Source organism: Ailuropoda melanoleuca, chromosome 17, assembly GCF_002007445.2.
Source record: "Ailuropoda melanoleuca isolate Jingjing chromosome 17, ASM200744v2, whole genome shotgun sequence".
In the NCBI taxonomy this organism is placed as follows: Eukaryota; Metazoa; Chordata; class Mammalia; order Carnivora; family Ursidae; genus Ailuropoda; species Ailuropoda melanoleuca.
In genome coordinates, this window is record NC_048234.1 from 393,964 (window position 1) to 411,314 (window position 17,351).

Sequence of the window (17,351 nt, forward strand, 5' to 3'; positions counted from 1 at the left end):
AGGAGGGGGGCTGTGCGGGAGCGCCAGAGCCCCAACCCGCCGCCCTCTGTTCCCACAGCCTCATCTTTGGGGCCATCACCTGCTTTACCGGCTTTCTGGGTGTGGTCACGGGGGCCGGAGCCACGCGCTGGTGCCGCCTGCGGACGCAGCGGGCCGACCCGCTGGTGTGCGCCGTGGGCATGCTGGGCTCAGCCATCTTCATCTGCCTCATCTTCGTGGCTGCCAAGAGCAGCATCGTGGGCGCCTACGTGAGTGCGGCGGAGGGCGCACGGGGCGGGGGTCGGCCTCTGGCGCAGGCAGTGCAGCTTGGCGCGCAGGGCCCCTCCCCAGGAGGAGGCTCCTGTCCGCTGCCCACCCAGGGCCGCCCTGTCCAGGGCCTGTCGGCCTGCCTCGAAGTCCCTGTATTCTGCGGATCCCTGGGAGACTGAGTGCCCGGGAGGGGTGGGGGCTGGGGGGGCTCCCTGCCAGCAGCCAGGTGGAGGGCCCTGATGGCTGCTCCGGTCTCCGCACAGATCTGCATCTTTGTTGGGGAGACGCTGCTCTTTTCAAACTGGGCCATCACTGCGGACATCCTCATGGTGAGGCGGGCCAAGTTCCCTTGTGCCAACCCAGGCCCTGGGCGCCTGGGGCAGCTGGAGAGGCTGGTGAAGAGGCGGGAGGCTGACAGGGCCTGTGGGGGGTGGCCAGAAGGCCAGGCAAGCTGGGGAGGTGGGCCTGGAGGCAGGGAGGGGCTCAGGCTTTGGGGCCTGAGAGCAGAGCCCTGGGCAAGCAGGGGGATGGGGATGGGACTGGGTAGGGAGAGGGGTGTCTGCAGGCCCAGCATGGCCAGGAGGCTGGCGGTGCCAGGCTGGCCTGATGGGGTGCTGCCTGCCAGCTCCTCCCCTGGGTCTGAGCTCCATGGGCCCTGCCCTCCCAGCCCAGCCCGGGTCCCAGGCACGCCTGCCTGAGCGCCTGCGGCTGGGCTGGGCGGACAGAGGCCGTGTTCACGGGGCCAACAATGGGTGCCAGACCGGCCAGCCAGGGACAAAGGGCTGTCTGAGCAGCGGCAGGGGCTGTGTCCCCGGGAGGAACCGGGAGGGGGCGTGGCCTCGATAACTTGCAGCGCGCAGTCTGAGCGGTGGGGGTTTGGCGGGTGTGCCGTGACCGTGGCTCTCGTCCTGGGGCTTCCTCCCCGTCAGGGCCAGGAGGGGCTGGGAGAAGGCACTGCGGGGCCTCCAGTGGGGACAGTGTGTGGGAGCCGCCAGGGCAGGCCTCCCTGGGAGGGGGGCTGGAGGGAGTGTCACTTGGGGTCTGGAGCCACAATGGGGGACAGCCCAGGAGATCAGAGTTGGCCTGGTGTTGGGGTTCCTGCTGACTCTTCTGCTCCGGGAAGCCTGCCCTGCCTCCCCTGAGCTCCCCTGCACGCCTGCTTCAACAGGGGCCACCCCGCCATCTGTGGGTGGAGGTGGGGGTCTGACAGCCCTGGGCCCCACGGGGAGCCAGGCCAGTGGCAGGGGTGAAAGTAAAGGAAGGAGTGAGTCTGTGGTGCTGGGTGGGACCCCCCCCNGGCGGGGGGGGCCCCCCCCCCCCCGCCGTGCCTGCCTCTGCCCCCAGGGGCAGACCCAGCTGCTGGCAGGGTTTGGGTCTTAGGGAAATTATGTCCCATTTTATTAAGTGTCACGGCCACATGACTAATCACTGCTGGAAATGGGGCCACGCAATCCCATCGGATCCCGCTGCCCTTCCCCCAGCCCTGTGACGAGGGGCCCCATGGGCTGGCCACCCCCCNCCCCCCCCCCCCCCCGCTCCCGAGGCTTCGGAGGGCCTGGGGGCCCCTGGCTTTGGGGGCTGGGGGCGCCCGGGGTCGGAGCGGAGCCCAGCTTAGGCCTTGCCGCGTCTGCAGGGAGGGGAACCGGCGTGGTCCTCAGCTTGTGGGTTCTGGTCCCGGCACTGCCACAGCCCACGTGTCAGGTGTGCGCCAGGCCTGTTTCCCGTGACCCCTGCACAGGCTCCCCGCCACCAGCCCGGGCAGAACCCAGGCAGCCTCCCCTCGGGCGCCAGGGTGCGGGGCTCTAGCAGTGTGGTTACCCCAGGGACGAGGCCGGTGGCCGTGCCCTCTGACCTCTGACCTCTGACACAGTACGTGGTCATCCCGACGAGACGAGCCACAGCCGTCGCCCTGCAAAGCTTCACCTCCCACCTGCTAGGGGACGCCGGGAGTCCCTACCTCATCGGCTTTGTGAGTACAGGCCAGGCCGGGAGGGGGCGGCTTCGGGGGGCGCCCCTGACACGCTCCCACCCCCACAGATCTCGGACCTGATCCGCCAGAGCACCAAGGACTCCCCGCTCTGGGAGTTCCTGAGCCTGGGTTATGCACTCATGCTCTGCCCCTTCGTGGTGGTCCTGGGCGGTGTGTTCTTCCTGGCCACGGCCCTCTCCTTCCTCAGCGACCGCGCCAAGGCCGAGCAGCAGTGAGTGGGCCGGGGCGGGCCTGCGGGGGGGTCGGGCGCCTGCTGGTGGGGGCCACGCCCGGGGCCCCTGGCCGCCCAGCCTTGCGGGAGGGGCCGCGGACGGCTGGTACGCACAGGTCCGCATGGCACGTGCCGGGCGGGGCACGGGCTCCAGGGTGGGTGCTGTGCAGTGCCCCGCGTCCTCTGGTTTTGACTTCTTTCTCCTCTCTTCTTCACTCCTCTCTCTCCTCTCCCCACCCCTGGGCTCTCCCACCTTCCCCTGGGGCTGACGAGGTCCCTGCCCGGCACGTCCGGCCAGCCGGCCCCCGAGATGCGATGTGCCAGAGCAGTGCCCGGGCCCGGCCGCCGCTGATCCACCACCTTGACCCCCGCCCGTCTCTCCCCCAGGGTGAACCAGCTGGTGATGCGGCCTGCATCCGTCAAAGTCTGAGGCCGTGAGTGCAGGCGGGCTGAGCGGCTCCTGGCAGGAGGGAAGGGGTGGGGTCAGGGCTGCACCTTGTGGGGATCCTGGGGAATGTTCTGGAAATAGCAGCAGCTTCTCCTGAGGCACCTACCAGCTCTAGGCCTGGCCCTCTTCCTCTTGATATGTGGCCCGAATTGACTTGCTGGGTCATGGGGGAGGGCAGGCTCCCCTTTTCTTCCGCAGAAGGGCCAGGGCAGAGGTCAGGGCTGGGACTGGCAGGACCCCTACTCCACCCAGGACTCTGTCCTCCCGGGCCCTCCAAGAAGCACGCGCCAGGCCCCAACTCTGAAGTTGACCTTCCTCTGGGCCTGGCCTCCAGGGGCTGCACTTCCCAGCAGTGCAGGATCCGAGGTCACCAACCCCTCATCCCCTTGATGCCCCCAGAGCCCAGAGAAAGGCCTGTTTCTTCAAACAGCAGGAAGATGAAGGGGAGAGTCTGGAGTCTGGCCTGGCCCCTCCCAAGGGCCCCTGAGACCTGGCCCCTCTTTCTAGGTGCCTCTGGGACCGCGAAGAGCCCTCACTGTCAGCCTACTTGGGAGGCGTCCCATGGCATCCCGGCCCCGCTGGGCAGTCTCGAAGCTTTCTGTGTGACCCGAGGCTGGGCACCCACCCTCTCTGGTCTGGGGCTGTGGAGTGGCCATGGCTCCAAGAGGCTGTGTCGTCAACTAGCCTGGAAGGCTGTGTCTGGGGGAGCTGTGCGGCTGGACAGACTCCCAGCCCCAGGGCCAGGCTGCAGACCCCCTGGGGCCCGGGACGAGGACAGCCCCCACTGGGTATGTGGGGAGAGCCTGGCCTGTCCCCACCTTACGGGGTCCCAGGCAAGCCTCTGCCCTCCCCAGAGCGTGGGGCCAGGCGGCTGGACTTCCCCACATGGCAGCACTGAAAACCCGGCGATTCCTGGACTACAGGGAGGAGGTGGTCCAGGCCTCAGGGCAGTACTTTAGGCTCTGGGATGTGGCGACGACAACGACCTCGGGGATGATGGACTCAACTCGGCAGAGCCAGGGGCCCGTGGCTGGGCGGCGCTTCCCAGAGGATGCTGGTCTCTGCTGCCTGGCTGGCTCTCTGCCTGCAGGTCCCCCCTCACCCCAGTGGGGCTATCCGCTGGGGAGCTGGCATCTCCAGGGGTGAAAGCCCTGGCGGCAGCTGCACCCCACCTGTGCCCCCAGACCTGAGCTCTGGGGGCCGCCCGCCTCCACGCCCCCCACCCCAGCAGCCTGGCACAGACTCCTGCCCCCAAGCCGGGCCCTTTCCAGAGGCAGGGTCCAGGGGACTCTTCCCGGAACCCGCAGGGCAGGAGCCAGGGCTCCGGCTGCCAGAGGAAGCAGCCACCCTGCGAGGCTTCCTGTCCCTGAGAAGGGCCCGGAGATCGAGGCCCGCACCCCACGCCGGCTGCCGAGGCGCTTGGGGCCCTTCCCCAGCCTGCCGGCCCCACACCGCCGTCCACACATACCTGACCCCAGCCCCCCGGGCGGAGCTCACCCTATCCCTGCTCCACACGCGCTCCCCGCACACTGGCTGGAATCAAGGTGGCCGCAGGGGACCCCGCAAGCCGGCCCAGACGACGCTCTGCCCTGTAGTTAGCTGGCGTGGCTTCAGCGTGTGCGAGCCAGCGGAACAGCCACTCCTCACCAAGCTCTGGGGCACCTGCGAGGGGGTGGGACCCGCAAGACCACCCTGGCCTCCACGGGGGCCCCAGCGATGTTTTCTTGTTGTACAAGAACCAGGTCCGAGTGTTGCCTCCTCTTCCTTCCGGAAGCCAAACTGCTCCTTTATTTTTTAGAGCTGCTGATTGTGAATCTCAGAGTCTTAAGAGAGAAGCCAAATATGTTCCTCTTGTAAATGAAGGAATAAACCTATTTAAAGGACGCTGCACTGGCTCCCAGGGCTGACCAGCCTGGGGTGGGGGACACGAGGGACCCCGGGGGCGCGGCGAGGGGGCTGCGGACGCGCCCCCCCCCCCCCCGTGCCGGGCGCTGGTACTGCACGCGGTGGAAACGCGGGTCTCCGGGGTGGGGGCCGGGCCTGCGCTCAGGGCTTCCGGGCCTTCTTGAGCGAGGCCTTCTTCCTCTTGGCCCCGCGCTGGAGGAGGCTGGGGCTCTTGCTGACCAAAGACAACCTGGCCTTCTTCCGCGGCAGTGCGGACTGCGGCGACTTGCCGGACACCCCCTTCTCCGGCAGATCCTTCAGAGGCTGCTTTCTGCCGGCGGGCGCCTCGGGGGACACGGGGGGCACGGGGGGCACGGGCGTGGCCCCGTTCACCTGGGACAGACTCCGCTTCTTCTCCAGCTTCGGGGTCTTGGCAGGAGCGCTGGGGCTGGGGCTGGTGGCGTCCGGGGGCGGGCTCTTGGTGGCAGGCGTCCCATTGGCCTGCGCTGGCCCCCGGGCCTTCCGCCTGTTCCTCCTCTTCTTGCGGGCGCTGGGGGGCTGGTCCCCCCCGGAAGCGGCCTTGGCGCCCTCCTCCGGCACCGCAGGCTCCGGCTGGTGCTTCCTACGCTTCTTGCTCTCGGGCAAGAACCCCTTTTTCTTCCTCTTCGTGCTAACGGGGCTCTGCGTGACGCTGGGGCCTTCCTTGGCACCCTTCTTCTCAGACTTGGGGCGCCTAGGATAAAGTGCCCAGTGAGAAAGCGTCCAGCGGGGCGCGCCCACCCCGGGGCACCCCCATGACAGCGCGTGCAGCACGAGGGTCTCCCCAGCCCCTGCCAGGACCTACTGGACCCCGAGGGCCTTCATGGCCTGCCAGTAAAGATCGCAGAGGCGGCTGGAGCCAGCCGGGCGCTCCCCCTGCTGCAGGCTCTCCTGCCGGTTCTGCAGCACACCCAGCACGGCGCTCAGGTCCACGGTCAGCTTCTGCGGGGCAGGGACACCGGGGCTGCGGCAGTGACAGGAAGCAGGGCCTCTGCCCGGCTCTGGGTCCCCCGTCCTCCCACCCTCGCCCCTGGCGGACCCTGGGCCGCCCCTCCTGCCTGTGCGTCACGCTTCCCTCACCTTGGAGGGAAGAGCCCCGGGTGCCACGGTCGCTCCCACCGCCCACAGGCAGAAGGCCCGACCCTTTCTCCTTGCTCCCCACTCAGGCCACGCTCCCCCCTCCCCCGCCCCGGCTCGCCCACCCGCCCGCCAGTCTGTGCAGGGACTGGTTCCTCTGGCTGCCTGGTCACCCACCTCCTGGTGGACATTCCTGAACAGCGTGTTGAGCAGGCCCAAGGAGGACAGCTCTCTCTGCTGCTCCGACTTGGTCTGGGCCTCACCCAGCGTCCGCAGGTTCTAGACGGGAGAGGCCCACTCAATGCAAAACCCCGGGAGAGGGAACGTCCCTGCGGGGGCAGCCCGCACCCAGCTGAGGCCCAGGGTCCCAGAGACCCACTCTGGACAGCAACGTGGGCAGGGACCCCACAGCCCTTACCTCCGTGACCTTCTCCAGGATCTGGCCGACCAGCTGCTCCCACTCGGGGTCCTCAAAGCACAGCCGCAGCTCCCGCACGGGCAAGGACTTCTGCAGCAGCATGCAAGCTTGGGCCTGGGGGAGGGGGGTTGTGGCCACAGGAGCCTCAGTGCACAGCCCCGAAGCTCAGGGAGCCACAGGCAGACCCCACGGGCCTGCCTGTCACGGCAGCTCTGGGTGCAACCGGCACCTGGGTCCAGCAGGGGACAATGCCTGGCCCGCTCATCAGCTCACCCTCCTGCAGCCTCACCAGCCCCCATCCCACCCACCCAGACCCACCCGTCAGCCCGGCCCCGGGGGATGGCCAGGTCCGAGTGTGCACATTAAGGAGCTCAGGGTTCGGGCCACAGGGGGGTGGCAGTGGTGGGGGCAAAGCTTCCCCTCCTGACGGTGCCCCTGTACCAGGTCAAAGGGGCAGGAGTGAGTCCACCCCGGCCTCCCAAACACCCGGCCAAAGGCGAGTCATGCGGGTAACTCCGACAGGCCCGGGGCTGGGATCCGGGAAGCCCCTACCTGGTGGCGGGGCCGCGCCTGGCCCGTCACGTGCTGGATCACGACAGGGAGCAGGCCCTTACAGAGCACCTACGGAGGGAACGACGGGGCAGTGAGCTGGGGCCTGGGCCGAGGGGCCGGGGGGCGGGCCAGCCCGACGCTCACCGGGTGCCGGGAGAAGAGGCTGAGGAACATGGGCACGGTCAGCGGGCTGTTGCGCCTGGTCAGGAAGGAGGTCAACGCTGACGAGTAGATCGGGGTCACGAGGCTCAGATCCAAGCAGCCGGCAGCCTGCGCCGTGAGAGCGTCCACGTGACGCCGGGAGAGGGCAGCGGGGCAGGGGCAGGGCCGCCCTCCGCGGGCTGAGAGCCGGGTCCCGGGAGTCGTGGCCTCCACCCCCCTCCACGCAACGGGCAGGCGGTCCCGGCCCGCAGCCCCGCGGGGCTCCCAGCGGCCGAGCCTTCCCGGGCCGGGGCCCACTCACCTCTGGGCCCTTGGGCTTGGGGCCGGCTTTCCGCTTCTTCGGGGTCTTGCTGACGCAGGCGTCGGCGGCGTTGCCCTTCAGGACGCGAAGCAGGTAGAGCGCCGCGTTGAAGTAATACAGGGACACAGAGGCGTCGGCCTGGCGGCCGGCCTGCTGCACCAGCCGCTCCACCTGTGCGTACAGGGACCCCACGCCGCGGCCCACGTCGTGGCAGTAGTGCCGGGAGCGGCACAGGTGGTGTCTGCGGGGCCCGGGGGGAGAGCTGGTCACCGCACGTCCTCCTCGTCCCCCTCCCCGCCGAGCAAAGCCAGCCCCCGGGGGGGACGTGAGACCCGTTCACAGGCAGGGCGACGAACCCAGGCCACGGTGGCAGGGCCAGGCCCAGGGCTGCCCACCACCTGGCTGGGGATGAGCTGGAGGAGGAAGCGGCTCCCGCGGCTGCGCCTGCCCCACGGGCAAACCTGACTCCCATGGAGCGGTGGCCTCCAGGCCCTAAGACTCGGGTCTGCGGTGCTCAGGGCATGAGAACTAGGTCACCCAACAAACTCGACCCTGGCAGGCGGCAGGGACGGCTAGCCAAGCGAGCGCGACTTGGGGCTGGCCAGGAGACAGGTTGGGGGGTACGCGGTCTGCCCCGCTCTGCCAGCTCTGTGATGTTCGCTCGGGACCTCAAGTCCCTGGGCCACATCCGTGCTCGGGAAGGCAGGTCTGCGCCCCCACCCTCGCACCCTCCTTCCTGCGGGGGCCCCAATCCCGAACAGCCCGACCACCACCTATTCCCAGACGCGGAGCAGCCCCGCCAGAGCTCCACCTGCGTCTGACCGGTCCCCGTCGGGACACAGCCTGCTGCCCGGCCCGCGGCCTCCAGGCCTGGGGAACGTGACGGCTCTCCCGGGGGGCCTTCCCTGGTACCTCAAGACTGGCTCGGGGGCCCCCCACTCTGTGCCCCGGTCCCCAGGACCGTGCGTCCACGTGCAGCCGGGGCCCTGCGGGTGGCCGGGCACTCACGTGAAGATGCGGGCCGTCTTGTGCAAGAGGTCCTGCTCCTGCTTGGAGCTGCTGGTGCGCATGCTCCGCCGGATGACGTCCAACAGGGGCTCCAGCAGCTCCAGCACCAGCGGGTTCTCGGGCTGCTTGGTCACCAGCACCTCGATCAGGTCCAGCACCTGGGGCCGGGACGGGCGCATCAGCGGGTGCGCGGCGTGCGCAGGGGCGGGGGGAGGCCCACGGCGGTGCCGGCGGCTCTCGCGCTCACCCGGATCTGGAAGTCTCGCCGGAGCACCTTCTCCTTCTGCAGCTGCTTCTTCTCGTCCTTCCGGGCCTGGATGCGCAGCTTCTGCTCGGCGAAGAGGCTGGCGAGGTTCTGGTCCAGGGCCATCATGGCCTCGTCCCCCAGCTCCTCGTCGTCGTCCTCACCGTCCACCGCGCCCTGGGGACGGACGCCGCTGAGCAGCCAGCCGCCGCCTGCAGGCGCGGGGCCTCCCGCCTCCCCCGCCGCTGGCTCACCAGCGCCTTCCCCGCCTGCAGCACGGCCATGAGCTGCTCCCGGAAGCCCTGGTCCACGTCCCCGTCCCGGTCCTCCTCGGCGCTGTCCTCCTCGTCGCTGTCCTCCTCACTGGCTGAGTGCCTGTCGTCCTCGCTGTCCGAGCTCTTATCCTGCGGGGTCCCCGCGTTATGCCTCCCATCGCCCCCCCACCCGGCGTCCACCCACCCCACCGCTCCTGACACGCACCTCCCCGCTCTCCAGCTGCTTCTCGGAATCGTCCGTGACCACCACGCTGTCCTCCTCCTGGCTCTTCTCGGGATTCAGCACCTGAACAGATACCCTGACGGCTGACCCATCCATTGCTGCAGACCCCTTAACCTCCCCTGACCGGGCCCTGGCCCTGGCCCTGTCTTGGCCAAAAGGCCCCCATTTCGGAGAGGAAAACGGAGCCTGGGAGAGAAGGGCACACCGAGAGCCCTCCACACAACCTGGGGGGCGGGGCTGCACAGCCGTGTCCAGCGAGGCTCCCACCCGCTCTGTGGGTTACAGTGACGATAAGGGAGGCCTGGGGCCGGGCAAGCCCCCCGTCCTACACCCCGTTTCCCCATGAGCCCCAACTCACATCCAAGATCAGCTGCAGAGCACGTGGCGTCAGGTGGGCGCAGATGTGGCCGAACACGGTCCGGGCCACCTGGCGCATCAGGTGGCTGGGCTGGGCCAGGAGAGCCAGCAGGATCTCCACCAGCACCTCCACCCACGGCGGCTCCTGGGGGACTGTAGGTGGTACAGGCTGAGTCCGGGGTCCGTGCTGGGCCCGGGTGTGCCCCGCCCTCCCGTCCCGGAGGCAGTGACCCACTGGTGGCCTTGGAGCGGGTCCGGCGGGTCTTCTCCCCCAGGCACTTCTTGACACAGGTCTGGATGTCCCCCAGCAGGTCGCAGCTCTCTGCCGGCGACTGTGGCAGGGTGAGGACGGAATCAGGGGCTGGCACCACTCACAGCCTTGCTGAGCCCCTCCCGCCCAAGAGGGAGGACCCCGGGTGCCCACGGCCTTTGTGCCCAACAGGCCGCCACGGGCCGGGGAGCCCAGCTTTCCCCCTGCCGCCTGGAGGGGCGCGGAGCCTGACAAGGCTAGATCCCCCCAACTGACCCCGACATCACTACAAAGGACCAGGATTCGTTCACTGGACCTAATTCCAATCCACTTTTGCTCCATCGTGCTGGGGTGAGCCCAGACCACCCAGGGAGTCGGGGGAGCCTAAGACTGCCTGCGGGATCCCTGGGACCACAAAGGCAGCCCCTCCCTCACGGCACAGCACGCCGCTCCCGCGCGGCCTCCTCTACCCGGCGCCCTTTATCCAGGGGACGGGACACACAGCTCCACAGCAAGCTGGGAGCCCTGGGGGCGGGCGGGCACTCCGTGCGTCCCACACCCACCAGCGGCCTGCCGCCATCACGGGCCAACGCCAGGATCACAAGGGACACTGTGGCCCCCGTGCATGCACGCACACACACACACAGCACACAGACCAACAGGCATGCACACGCCGCAGACATACACGTGCATACACACGTGAGACACATACACACACATGCCACAGACTGACACCCACGGACAGACATGTACACACGCGGTAAACACACAAACACCACACACAGACTGACACACACACACGAGACCTGCCCACAGGCCGGGCTCAGGGCGTCTGAGGTCTGGAAGCATAAACCGCAACCACAGCCCGACACTCAGAAGGCGGCATCGGAGAGCGTAAGGCCCTCCTGCAGCACGAGGGGGAGGCAAGCCTCCAGAGAAGCCGGGGGAACCCGGAAGGTCGAGCGTTGCTGAGCCCAATTTGGTCAGAGCTTACGGGCGGAGAGAACAACAGGGGGACATCTAGAGACGCTGTCATCGGGCATGGGACCACCGATGCTGGGCAACGATCACGGGGCGCAGAGCCTCACGCTGGGGAGCCACGGGGACACGCGCTGACCCCCACCCGCCACCGTGGCTGCCGGTGGGCGAGGTTCAAGGGGGAGGCCCTCACTCCACGCAGACTACAGCAGCCGCGAGCGCCCTGTGGGGCCACGTCTCTGCCCAGAGCAGGCCCCCCCGGAGGCTGTAGTTTCTCCTCCACGCCTTCCTCCTCTGCTCAGGAGGGTGAGTCTGGGGGGGCCCGTGGGAGAGCGCAGCCACGGCTGTGTGGCCTGGGCCAGGTCACTCTGCCCGCAGTTCCAGTCACCCCACCCATCAAACAGGAGGAAGCGCCTGCCGCAAAATCGCGGGGATGAGACGCTGCATGGAAAGCTCAGCACGCAACTGAGGCCCAGAACGTGGACGGAGTGACCCTTCCTTGGGCTGTAAGCCCAGCAGGCCCGCTGCCAGTCTCGACTTGCAGAGCCCCCAGGCCCCCATACCTTGAAGAGGTGGGTACCCACGAGGAAGAGCAGGAGCTGGAAGGCCTTGGCCTTGGCCTTGGCCTCTGGCGAGCAGGCCTCCAGCTCCTTCAGCGTTTGCAGCATCCTGGGGTGACACGGGCGTGTTCTCAGGCCGGTGCTCCCCGACCTCGGGGTGCCCGCCTGCCCCCCGGACACCCCAGCCCCTCACCGGTCCCAGGCCTGGCGCTGCTGCGCACTGAAGGGCGTCAGGGGGGTCACGTTGCGGCCGTGGTTCAACAGCGAGTCTGCGAACTGTACCAGGCGGAAGGTCCAGGGCTGCCCGTCCTGGGTCTGCTCCGGTGCCTGCCTGAACTGGGCACTGATGGTCTGCAGCAGGCTGGGGAAGGGCAGGGCTGGGGTCACAGGCTGGGCCAGCAGACACAGCCACCGCCCAGCACGCCCACCCCGACCCGCTGGAGCTCGCATCCCACCCTGCTTGCACACCCTGCCTGCTCCGAGGCCCCCACGGCCCACCTGAAGAAAGCACCGCTGACCACCTCCCGGGTCCGGCTCTCCAGAGGGAAGGAGAACTGCTGCTCCGTCTCCGGAATCTGGGACGTGGGCTTCTTCGTTTCAAAGAATGAGTGGAAGAAACAAAACCTGGGGAGGGCGGGAGACCACGGGTCTCAGCAGCCCCCTCCAAGGAGGGCATCGCCCAGGGCCCAGTGGTGGGTGCTGGGAGAAGGACATTTCCCAAGTCTGGATCTCTGGCTGAATGTGACTTGGCCCGAACTGCGGAGAGAACTGGCATCTGTCCCTTGGAAGCAGACGCGGGGCTGTCCCGACACACTGCACCACGGCCTCTAAGAACACGGAGCAAACCCCTGCAAACCACGGCGAGGGCTGAGCAGCACCTGGCAGAGGCGAGGCTGGCACTGCGGCCTCCCCGACACCTCGGGTGTCTGCAGCGCCCGCAGCTCTGTGCTTCCTGGGCCCTTTCCTTTCATGGGCTCCTGGGGGGTATTACCTGAACCACCTTCTGCCTAAGGGGCAAAATGGCCTACTGCCCCTGGGGAATCGACCCCAAAGCTTCTGGCTACAGGGACACCAAACCAGGACTAGGCAAGAGGCCCAATTCTTCGGTCCCTACGGGGAGCTGGGAGCAGAGCCTGTCCCACCTGGCCACCTCCTCGATCACGTCGTCCTCCTTCTCCGCATGCAAGGTGTCCACGATGCTGACCAGGCGAAGGATGACCCACTTCCGCAGCCGGAACGCAGCTCGCTCAGGCCTGGTGGGTGGGAGCCAGGTTACCAGTACGGTACCGCTCTCCCCACCTCGGACGTGGGAACACCAAGCTCCCCCACCCCAACCGCCACCACGGAACACACGAGGAAACTCAGGCCTTCCCGGAGAGCTGTGGCTCGGCTCTGTCCCTCCCCTCCCGGGGCCCGCCGTCCACAGGAACGAGGGCCCAGCTCCTCGAACTCCACATGCCCGCTCACCCGTGCAGCGAGGCATCCTGGCCTTTCTTCTGGTTGCTGGTGCTGAAGTCCACCAGGGAGTCCAGGTCGGGCCGGAGAAACATGTTCTGCAGCCAGGCCACATAGCCCTTGAGGGCCTGGGGACTCAGGGACCGCACGACCCTCCAGAACGTAGGCAGGACAGGGAGGCCCTGGTTGGTGATGCAGGTGAAGGCCACCACCACGGCCAACTGCCGCTCGGCGTCGTCCCGGCAGCCTTCTAGGAAGGCACCCACGTACTCGTTCATCTCCGGAGCAAACTTGAACTGGTTTGGGAGCTGTGAGAGTCAGGCCAACGCCGGGGTCACCAGCCAGGAGGGTCCAATGGCCCCACCCACCTCTTCCCCAACAGGTGAGACAGGCCTGGCAAAGTCCCCTGCCTCGTCCACAGTCAGGCCGAGCCCCCCCCCCCGCCCCCTGGGGCTCCAACGTTTCCACTGGGCAACATGGTAAGCCGCCATCCAGCCACTCCTGCCCCAGGACAGGCTGGGTTCCAGGCTCAGGGAGGGTGGACAGCAGAGCACAGTCCAGGCTGGGCCATCACCCCCCTTGTCCAGCTTCTAGCTGTGTCACTGCGGGGCTCAGATCGCACTTTCCACACACCACGTGGCTTTACGTGGCAGTGGGTTTCATCTTCACAACAGCCCTTCACCCTGGGCTCCTTCCGTCGTCTCACAGATTAACAGAACATGGTACAAAAAAACCAGCCATTAACTTTCCAGGATCACAGGGTTCCAAGTGGTGCCTCTGGGACATGGAGCCGTGGGTGTGGCCTCCTCGTCCCCACTCCACCCAGAACAGGGGGTGGCAGCATCCACACCCAGAAGCCCACCGTGAGCGCTCCTAGGGCTCTGAGCCTGTCCTCTTCACGGAACGTCTGACGAAGATGCGGGTCTCACAGAGGAGAGGTAGGCCCGGGGCTGGGGGGCAGCCTGGCTCCCAACCCTGGGCCCCTAGCCAGCACGGGATTCTCCTGTCCGGCCACGCTTGGTGCTCGCGGTCACCCACCAGGCTGGGGTGGGGGAGGTCTGGCCGGGCCGCTGGGCAGATGGGCCTCTGCTCAGGGGCCTAAGGCTGGAGGGCTGGCCCTGCCAAACTCCACTCCGAGAGGAAGGGTGGGGGGCACCCAGGTAGCTCACTTGACCCAGAGGGCAGGGACACCGAGTTCCCCAGAAGGACCACTGAGGCAGGAAGACCCAGGATGCTGCAGCCAAGAGCAGCATCTCTTCTCAAGAAGCTGGCTGCCCCCCCAGCAGTGGTGGGGGGGTACCCACCTTAGCAGTGACCATGTGCTCCCCGAAGTGCCGGACCAGGTCCCCCCGCATCACCAGCGGCAGCTGCTCCTTGGACAGCAGCGGCAGCGCCGCGCCCAGCAGGCGGAAGCACAGGTAGCTGAGGGGCGCGTGGCACAGCCCGGTCAGAGCCCCGGCCGCGCGGGGTGGGGTCTGGGGCCCGAGCCCGCCCCACCAGCACGCCGGGAAGGGGTGCAGGGGACCAGCGCCCCACGCACCTGGCAGGCCAGAACTGCTTCTTCAGTAGCCCCTGCTCCACAACTTCCTTCCAGAACCGGGAGAACTTGCCCTCGCGAAGCGACAGGCGGAGCAGGTCCAGAGCCACGGCGGGCAGCTTGCGCTCCTTCTTCACGGAGGCGGCCGCCACCTTCAGGACACTCACCAGTCTGGGGAGGGGGGCGGAGGGGACTCAGGGGGCGCCGGCCCAGACAACAGGGGCCCCGGGGGAGCCCATCCTCCCACCTCCCTCACACCTGGGGATGTTCTCATCTGAGAACAGGTTGACTGGTCCCATGAGCTCCTTGAGCTGCTCCGGCACCTTCTGCTGGGCCAAGAGGAAGAGCTCCAGGTGCTCAGGGGAGCCCAGCACCGAATTCAAGTCCGCCTTGAGGACTTTCGGCAGGATCGCCTGCAACGTGGCTTCTGGAACCTGGGGTGGGGACACAGGTTGGAGGAGGGTCACTCCCTCCCAGCATCCTGTGACACTTCCCCTGTGAAGAGGGCCCTATGGGCCCCACTCCACCTGCCAGGATTCTGTGAGGCCCCGACACGAGTGCCGGTCTGAGGTGGGACAGCCACCATCCACCCCGCTAGGCACCAGAATCATTAGAAGGGGTTTGTTAAAAAGCTCACCCCACCTCCAGTCCTGGGAACCTGGGTTTTTAACAACTACCGCACTGATGCAAATTAGGTTCCCTCTTAATTATTCCTCTTGATTTTTTCAACTTTTTTTTTTTTAAGACTACTTATTAGAAAGAGCGACAGAGAGTGAGCATAAGCGGGGGGAGGAAGAGAGGGAGAGGGAGAAGTAGGCCCCCACTGAGCAGGAAGCCCGACACGGGCCTTGATCCCAGGACCCTGAGCCAAAGGCAGATGCTTAACCAACTGAGCCACCCAGGTGCCCCAAGGGACTAGCTCATCTCTAATATAAGGTGCCCGAAATGGAGAGCTGAGATTTGAATTCAGGTCCTTGACTCTTCCTCAAGAGCAAAGGGCTCTGGGTACTAGCCCGCCTCCATTTCCCAAGCAAGACAGCAGCACCCTGGGGGTGAGCTCTGTCCAAGACAACAATGGCAAATGTGTTTAGTACGCTTGCCACGTGACAGGTGCTGTTCTAGAACCATGCTGTCCAATACGGCAGCCGCTGAGCTCTTGGCATGCACTAAACTGAGCGGAGATGGACCCTAAGTACAAAACACACTGGATTCTAGGGACTCGGGGTACGAAGAACATAAAACCTCTGCACCTTCTGCACGGATCCCGTGTGAAACGTTACTTCAAATACGACAAATACCTCACGTCATCTCTGCTCTCCTCAGTGTTTCCACCTGAGGTCCCACAGCTGGTAAGCCCGTACCTCAGAGAGGATGTCCACCAGGGCCTTCTGGGGCTGCTCCTGCAAGTGGTTGTAGTGCTGGGCCAGGGTCTGCAGCAGCTTTACTGACTCCATCAGTGCCTCCGAGTCCTGGTGCCCACAGTGGGGAGAGGGCTATGAGCAGGCCGTGCCATGGCGCCCCACCACGCCCAAGCCCGTCCACATACCCCCACCCCCAAAGCTCTTACCTTCACTAGCCTGCCTGACTGAAAGAGGGCTAGCACCCCAAACAGGTTTGCAAAAAGAGCAGGTCTCATCATGGCCTAAAAAGAATTTCAGGGATCAGTGAAAAGGGCCCTAGGAACCCCTCCCCCGGGGCTGCCAATCTCCCTAAGGCCACTAACTCTTACCTTCTTAACTTTCTGCAGGTTATGTTTCTCTCGTATCTGCTGCAAGACACTACACAAGGGGATGTCTTCAAAAGACTGTAACAGCTGCCGGGGTTTGGAGCAGGAGGGCGAGAAGGGCTCAGTGAGGGGAGGTCCAGCCCCACCCAACAGACCTCGGCCTCCTCCCAAGTCTCCCTTCAACTTCTGCCCAGAGGCCCTGGGTGCCTCTGAAACGGCTCAGCCCCCTGAACAGTGCTGGCGTGTGAACAGATGGAGCTCAGATGGAGCTCAATCTTGGCTCCCTGCCGCAGGCCCACCCAGGCTCCGGAAAGTACCTTTGGCTGGGACTCCCTCTCTGTCTCCACGGCCTGCTCTGAGCTGCCCCAAGGAGGCTCCTAAGGGACTGGGTCTTGAATGCCCTCCCAGCTGCCCACGTGCCTTAGGGGAGGTCTATTACCAGCTGAGTGCTCCTGGAGCGGAGAGAGCCCTGAACCTTGCAAAGGTACCCTAACCCACCGTAGAACTCACTGAGTCCAGTAAAAGTACCCCAGAGGCTGCTCAACCCACAGACCCAGAAAGAAAACTTGCTCACCCCCCATCCCGCCGGCCTGGGCTTCTCTGCAGATAGGCCTGGCTCGACACTTTCCCACCTCCACGTGGGGACGCCAGGCCTCCGCTCGGACGCCAGCCACCCCGACGACCGCTCAGACCCCTGCCCTTGCTTGCAGCTGAGACGTCCGTCCTCCCCACTCCCCACCGCTCCGAGCAGCGCGGCCGGGCCCTTCCAGGAGCCGCCGCCTCACCTGTGCCAAGGCCAGACTGTAGCAGGGCCGGGCGGTTTCTCGCCCGACCCCGAGCCCGGTGATTAGCCGCTTCAGGGCGTACTTCATCTCGGATCCCTGCCGAACCAAGCGCGGCCAGCAGTGAGCACGGTCGTCCCGCGCTGGTCCACTGCCGCCCCGGAGCGCGCTCACCGGGGCCCCCGGTCCGCGACCGCGCGCCCCTAGTCCCAGCCTCCCCGGCCGCCGCCGCTTCTCTGCCGGCGGCACGCAGCCCCCTGCCCCGGCCCCGCCACCGCACCTGCGGCCTCGCGCGCAGATAGTCCAGGAGCTTCTCCGTGGCCTCCAGCCGCGTCTCCTGCTCCGGCTTCGCGATGTCCCAGAAGAAGTCCAAGAACTCGCGGCTCTGCTTCAGCAGGCCCTCACGGTCGGCGGGCCGGGGGCCGCTCTTGGCCGGCCCCCCGGGGGACACAGACTCTGCCAGGCCCCGACTCTCCATCTCCGCCATGCTCCGTGAACACGTGGGCTCTGAGGACGCTCTTCCNAACGCTGTGCGCATGGCCGGAAGTCCTAAACTACTTAGCCTCCAACAGCGGCGTATTTAAAGGGGCAGGCTCCCACTTAAAGAAGAGCCTTACGCGAGACG

At 66.8% G+C, this 17,351-nt stretch overlaps 2 protein-coding genes across 2 annotated transcripts in view; one reads left to right on the forward strand and one right to left on the reverse strand.

The window, feature by feature from the left end:
- SPNS2 (sphingolipid transporter 2) overlaps window positions 1-4,782 on the forward strand; it is a 32,162-nt gene extending 27,380 nt beyond the window's left edge. Inside the window, exons 9-14 of the mRNA XM_034647261.1 lie at window positions 59-248; window positions 513-578; window positions 2,120-2,218; window positions 2,287-2,450; window positions 2,693-2,884; window positions 3,406-4,782. Coding sequence (XP_034503152.1) covers window positions 59-248; window positions 513-578; window positions 2,120-2,218; window positions 2,287-2,450; window positions 2,693-2,884; window positions 3,406-3,796 — 1,102 coding nt within the window. The 3' untranslated portion in view covers window positions 3,797-4,782. The remainder of the gene's footprint in view (window positions 1-58; window positions 249-512; window positions 579-2,119; window positions 2,219-2,286; window positions 2,451-2,692; window positions 2,885-3,405) is intronic.
- On the reverse strand, window positions 4,650-17,243 carry MYBBP1A (MYB binding protein 1a). Its single transcript, XM_002928238.4, has 26 exons — window positions 17,007-17,243; window positions 16,730-16,825; window positions 15,948-16,031; window positions 15,786-15,860; window positions 15,580-15,687; window positions 14,477-14,652; window positions 14,222-14,389; window positions 13,986-14,103; window positions 12,694-12,989; window positions 12,369-12,479; window positions 11,725-11,850; window positions 11,420-11,587; window positions 11,230-11,335; window positions 9,674-9,770; window positions 9,440-9,591; window positions 9,064-9,144; window positions 8,838-8,987; window positions 8,587-8,760; window positions 8,340-8,497; window positions 7,332-7,572; window positions 7,013-7,138; window positions 6,869-6,937; window positions 6,317-6,430; window positions 6,076-6,177; window positions 5,627-5,763; window positions 4,650-5,515 (listed from the first exon to the last, which is right to left on the reverse strand). The coding sequence occupies exons 1-26, from the start codon at window positions 17,211-17,213 to the stop codon at window positions 4,945-4,947; spliced, it is 4,011 nt and encodes a 1,336-aa protein (XP_002928284.3). The 5' UTR covers window positions 17,214-17,243; the 3' UTR covers window positions 4,650-4,944.
- Between the last annotated feature and the right edge of the window lie 108 nt (window positions 17,244-17,351).

Bases quoted from the DNA above. Each gene is read 5' to 3' on its own strand.
- MYBBP1A (XM_002928238.4), bottom strand. From the start codon at position 17,213: ATGGCGGAGATGGAGAGTCGGGGCCTGGCAGAGTCTGTGTCCCCCGGG. The intron at 11,336-11,419 runs GTGAGGGGCTGG...GTGTCACCCCAG, and splicing joins CAGCGCCAGGCCTGGGACCG to GATGCTGCAAACGCTGAAGG. The intron at 8,498-8,586 runs GTGAGCGCGAGA...TCCCGGCCCCAG, and splicing joins GGCGAGACTTCCAGATCCGG to GTGCTGGACCTGATCGAGGT.